The following is a 6,292-nucleotide window of genomic DNA, read 5'->3' as shown; positions in this document are numbered from 1 at the left end:
TTAACAAAAAGTGTATTACAATTAGTTTTATCTCAATGATATAGTGTCTCCAAATATGCCTTACCGATTGCTCTTCTCGGTTAATCATATGTAGAATGCATTTGAGATTGAAACGTATATATGGTCACTGGTAAGAACTTGAGAACTTAGTGTCCTGATAGAGGTTTTACTTTTCCTATAATGAATTAAGTTCTTCACATATATCCCGTTTGCTGATAATGCAAGGTTCAGGCATTATTTACACACACCCTCCATTATTTATCATTATGCCCAAAAAGAAAAAAAAAGTTAGTTTCTCTTTCTTTTTTTTTAAAAAAGAAGATTTCTATAATCAGACCGTTCAAAATCTAGCTCTTAGAAATATTAAAACAAACAGCTTAAAGCTGATACATGAACATAACCTATCTAAATTGTTTTCCCTAGCACAAAAGTCAATTCATTTCTCCCAAAATCACAACTGATGGAAGTCCATAAAACACTCCTGATTAAAACCAAAACCAAACCACCACCACCACTACCAACAAAATCAGTGTATTCCCACCAAGTGGTAATACAAGATGAATAAGATCAAGTTCACAACAAAAGAAATAAGCAATAACAAGAGCAACAAGATGTCAACAATGCTAGTGAATCAAAATAGGCCACACACGACTTCACTAGACTTCAATATGAACAACAACAAGAGCAACAAGATGTCAACAATGCTAGTGAATCAAAATATGCCACACACGGCTTCACTAGACTTTAAGATGAACAACAACAAGAAGATAACAACAATAGTGAATCAAAAGAGCCCCATACGGATTCACTATGTCATGGTATAGAACAGTGAACTAAACCGAACAGATCAGAAATTTAAGCTATTATTACCTATTTTTGTCAGTGTGTAGCGAAACTCATCGAACCTTCAGTGTGCAATGAGCCACCCATTTGAGACGCTCTATTTTCCTTTACCAGTTCCCTCCTTTCCCTATATTTAGGAGTATCCCATTTTTTCAAGAACTGATCCCACACATTAGCATTCAGCCATCCAGGTTTTTCCAAGTGCCTCCGGGCCTTATACAAGTGTTCTTTAATACATTGAGCTGCTTTCAACTTGAAAATGCATTGAGTTTTATTATCATGACAAGAATTCCATGCACACTTTGTCTGCAAAATAGTTTAATATAAAGTCATGAAATAAGTTGATAGATATAAAGGTAAATTCATTATTGATAGCATACTAAAATAGTAAATTCTTTGATTTTGATTATACCACAAACTGATTCCACATAAGCACTCTGATGTCGAGTCGAATTTCGTTCCAACTACCCCACGGCTCCGTGTAAAATGGTTTAATTACTTCTATAACCATATGTCTGCCGGCATAAGCGGGAATGAACCTGCAATAAAATTACATTAAATTATCTTAGCTTTTGAAAATTTTAAAAATTATGAAAAAACATAAGATTTACTTACCCATTATCATCAGGGGAAATAATTAGCCTCCCGTTGCTATCATATTCTACTACCTCTTTAAATTTAGGAAACTGGGAAGCAGCCGCTGTAGCATTAGATACTGCAGTACTATCAATGAAGGGCGATATTGATGTGTTAGGACCTCCAATTCTCAATTCAGAAAGTCTAGGTATGGATGATGTTGAAGGTACAGATGAAGAGCTACTATGCAGACTATTATGGGGAGAAGAGGGCTAAAACTGGTGGGGCGATGGGGGCATGAAAAATGCATTTGGTAGTGAAATAGTTGCCCTTGGAGGAGGAATAATATTTGTAGTAACTGGTTGAAGAGTTTTGGTAACAGGTGGTAGTAGGGGTGGTGTATATTGACCTTCGGAAAGATTCTCAAGTCCTTTCTTACCATTCTTACGCCGTCCATTACCATGACCTTTTGATGCCATTGGTTTTATTTAGTACCCACCTGAAAAAAAACACAAAAAGGAGTTAGTCTGTGTTATGCTGCCCATATATGTTTCTTAGATCAAAGAAAAATTAAATTTTGCATTCCCTGTAGTACTGAGTGAAAGAAAGTCGCATCTACCAGATACATTGCTAAAAAGTAATCTCTGCTTATGTGATTGGAGTAACCAAAACATCACCTCTTTCCCATATTCTATATCCCTCCAAACTTTAATTTGGAAAAATAAATACATAAACAATTACACCTTATTCACCATTATTACAAAGGGAAAAAAATCTCTAAAAGAAGGTTAGAAAACTACAAATCCACAGTCTTATTACACTAGACAGAAGAACTTCCAAGAGGTCTATCTGTGGATCTAATATTATACAAACAAGTAATGGAGTGAAATTATTTTGTTCAATGTAAAACTTGTTTTCAAACCAAGACCTCACAAGAGAAGTAAATGTATAATCTGAATGACTAATCAACAATCATAAAACTAACTGCTTAGATCAAGCATGGGATGTTGAACACTATTGAAATGTTACCACAATACTACTAATATTAGACTTTGTTACAACATCTAATAATAAAAACCAACAACTAAAATACAATTCAAGACCTTGTTACAACACATTACTACTAATAATAACAGCTTAATCATCATCGGTTGTTTTATAGTCATTCATCAATTCTTCCTCCTCACTTGTTTCATATTAATTCATCGATTCTTCCTCATCACTTGTTTCATTTTCATCAAGTAACTCTTCCTCACTTATTTCATTTTCATCAATTGGATCTTCCTCGTTATTTTCCCCGAATGTTCCTTCTCCACAATCATGAACATTCAATCTAAGTTTAGAAGGATTAAATTCTTCATACAAGCGTTTGTTATGCTGCAACTCATCTGCTAATTCATCATCCACCCTTTCTCCAACACTTGAAATGTCATTCTGATTTACTATATCCAGTTCATCCTCTACTACAACTCTACCTATGGGCTTTGTTTCTATAACTACCCGCTATGCAAATTTATTCTTACACAAAGAATAAGGAGCGTAATACACTTTTTTTAACATTTTGTGCAATGACAAATAGATCATAGAGTCCATACTCCCTTGTACGCTTAATTTCAACTATTTTGTACTGAGGGTGCACCTTTGTACCTAACTTAGGATTAGGATCATACCACTTACATCGAAAGAGAACCAACTTTTTCTTTGTCCAACAAACATGATAATCGAGTTCTAAAATCTCGTGAAGCACACTATAATAATCAACACCACCATCACCTTTCACCCAAACACCACTATTGTTGGTTTTGTTTCCCTTAGAGAACTCTTCTGTATGAAATCTGTACCCATTGACAGAGTACTTAAAAAACTTTCTAACTTTAGCATCAGGTCCCCAAGCTATATCACATAAAAATTGTCCATTTGGGTCATAATTAAGTGGATTATGAACCTATAAAAAGTTTAAAAAAAGTTAGAATTTAAATACACATGACATTGAACAAAAGTGTAAATTGTGTTAAATATTTAAGTTACACTTACATATTCTCTAAACCACACTGAAAACATAGGATAAACAGCAACATCCACATGTAAAGCCACGAAGTAGCTGCCCGACAAAGTTATGACTTTTATTAGTTAAAGCTTAGATAGACCTTGAATGATTGTCCTTAATATGAATATACTCACTTATAAAAAGAAAAGACGTCGGGACAATTTAATAATGCATGTGTTGTAGCTGACTTAAGATCCACCTCATTCAAATATCGAACTGGACCACCTTTCGGACTTCTTTTACCTGGTTGATTGAATATTGAAAATGGTGGTGCCGAAAGATCTGTATTGTCTCCATCATCATGCCTATTAGGTCAATTTCTCAGACATGGTACATAATGGACAAAATAATATGAACAAAAATAAGAGGTCTCTTTAGCCAAATAAGTCTCACATATTGATCCCTCAATTCTGGATCTGTTTTTTATGGTCCGTTTATATTTGCCAATAGTCCTGCATAGTATGATATTTTAGATGAAATAATGTTTAATTAAAACACATGAAGGTAAATATTAAAAGTCAGTACCTCTCAAAGGGATACATCTATCGACATTGAACAGGACCTCCAAGTCGTGCCTCTCGCACAAGGTGAATTGGAAGATGCTCCATAACATAAAAAAACCAGGAGGAGAATTTTTGGCCAACTTGTTTAAGGTTAAGCGAATATTGATATCCATCAAAGATAGGTTCTCCTCCCTTAATGTGTTAGAATATAAATCTTTGAAAAATAAGCTTATCTCTGTTATGGGCTTCTAAATTCTATTAGGAAATGCACAGAATGCAATAGGCATCAATGACTCCATGAAAATATGACAGTCATGGGTCTTCATAGAGGTCAACGTTCCTTCCTTCATGTCAACGCACCTAGACAAATTTGACGCATATCCATTTGACATTCTCAAATTGTTAACCCAATCACAAATCACTTTTCTATCCTCCAAAGTGAATGTGTAACTGGCCTTGGGCTTCTAAATCTTATTGTTTAAGTATGTCAGGTATAACTCACTACGCCGAAAATACTCCTTTAGGTCCATCCTGGCCTTCAAGTTATCTTTTGTTTTAATACTTATATCCATCATAGTATTAAACAAGTTGTCAAAGAAGTTTTTCTCAATATGCGTGGGATCCAGCTTATGAGGCAGAAGATTATCCTTCCAGTAATCTAACTCCTAAAATATGCTTCGTTTAGTCCAGTTATGTGTTACACCATAACTAGGTATCCTGGATAGTGGAGACTCTATTACCTTAGGCAGATTCCTCACTCTATCCCAAATTTCTTATCGCGACAAAATTGGCAGTGGCTCCTCAAAATCAGTCTTATTCTTCATAAAATCACTAGTATTTCTCCTAAACTCATGTTACATTGGCAAGAATCGACGGTGACAGTCAAACCATAAGTTTTTACCCCCATGTTTCAAAGTGAATGCTTTTGTGTCTTCCATACAACAAGGGCAAGCTAACTTGCCTGCAGTCGACCACCCAGACATCATTCCATAAGCAGAAAAGTCATTTATAGTCTACATCAAAGTAGCACACAATCTAAAGTTTTGTTTCATTGATACATCGTATGTTTCCACACCTTCATGCCATAATAAGTTCAACTCATCAATAAATGGCTGCAGATATACATCAATCCAAACTTTTGGATTGCGAGGACCTGGAATAATGTAAGTTAGAAATATATACTGACTTGTCATACATAATTCAGGTGGAAGATTATAAGGAGTTACAAACACTGGCCAACATGAATATGGTGTAGCTGAGACAGAAAATGGAGTGAGACTATCAGTAGATAATCCCAAACTAATGTTTCTTGGTTCATTAGCAAAATTCGGATACACACTATCAAAATGATTCCATGCTTCTCCATCTGACGGATGACATAAACCACCAGGTGGTCTTTTATTTTCATAGTGCCATCTCATATGAGGGGCAGAGCTCATTGAGGCATACAACCTCTTTAACCGTGGTATAAGGGGTAAGTAATGCATCGACTTCACAGGAACCTTCTTCCCTTTAGCATGCCTGACTTTCTTATAACGAGGCTGATTATAAAATTTGCAATGTTCTAAATTTCCATCTTCCTTATAGAATAACATGCAACCTTTCTCGTAACAGTGAATCCTCTCTGATGAAAGTCCTAACTTAGAAACCAACTTCTTTGATGTGTAGAAATCCTTGGGTAAGTCAAGTTTATTTGGTTAAGTTCATTCATAAGTCCAATGATAGAGTTTATGCCCTCTTGAGAAATTGAATAATTTGACTTAATACTCAGTAACCAAACGACAACAGAGAACTTAGAATGCATTGATCCTTCAAACAATGGATGACTAGCTTCCTTTAACTGTTCATAAAAGTGGTTAGCCTCATCATTTGGTTCATTTTGAGCCACTGAGTGTGTCCCAAAAGCATCCCTGACCATCTCACTATATCGTGAACTTTCAACATTGTTCTCTCTTATTAGATTTTCAATATAATTTTGTAAAGCAAAATTATTAGCAGCACTACTCTCTCCATGAGCTGTCCACACAGTATAATTCAACGTAAAACTCTTCCTATAAAAATGTAATGTAATAGCATCTGGACTCAATAACTTGCAACACTTGCAATTCCAACAAGGACACCTAATTGTCCCTTCAATAAGAAATTCATTGTCATTGCCTTATAATTAAATTCAGCTACCCCAGCTTTATATTCCTCTCTCAACCCTGCACGGTTAGGATAAAGTCTATTATACATCCATGTAAGATCTTCATTTTGCATCTACATAAGAACAACAACAATAATAATAGAAAAGAGAAACAAAACAAGAGAAACAAAACAATAA

The 6,292-nt window shown here is 35.0% G+C and overlaps 1 protein-coding gene across 1 annotated transcript; it reads right to left on the bottom strand.

Moving 5' to 3' along the window:
• Positions 1 to 879: 879 nt before the first annotated feature.
• Positions 880 to 1,898, bottom strand: LOC107847253. Its single transcript, XM_047400110.1, has 4 exons — positions 1,699 to 1,898; positions 1,459 to 1,623; positions 1,256 to 1,382; positions 880 to 1,149 (listed from the first exon to the last, which is right to left on the bottom strand). Exons 1-4 carry the CDS (start codon positions 1,896 to 1,898, stop codon positions 880 to 882), a joined length of 762 nt encoding a protein of 253 aa, XP_047256066.1.
• Positions 1,899 to 6,292: the final 4,394 nt, after the last annotated feature.

This window comes from Capsicum annuum, chromosome 11 (genome assembly GCF_002878395.1).
Source record: "Capsicum annuum cultivar UCD-10X-F1 chromosome 11, UCD10Xv1.1, whole genome shotgun sequence".
In the NCBI taxonomy this organism is placed as follows: Eukaryota; Viridiplantae; Streptophyta; class Magnoliopsida; order Solanales; family Solanaceae; genus Capsicum; species Capsicum annuum.
Note: the sequence above shows the minus strand (reverse complement) of the source record. Positions and strands in the feature narration are given on the sequence as shown.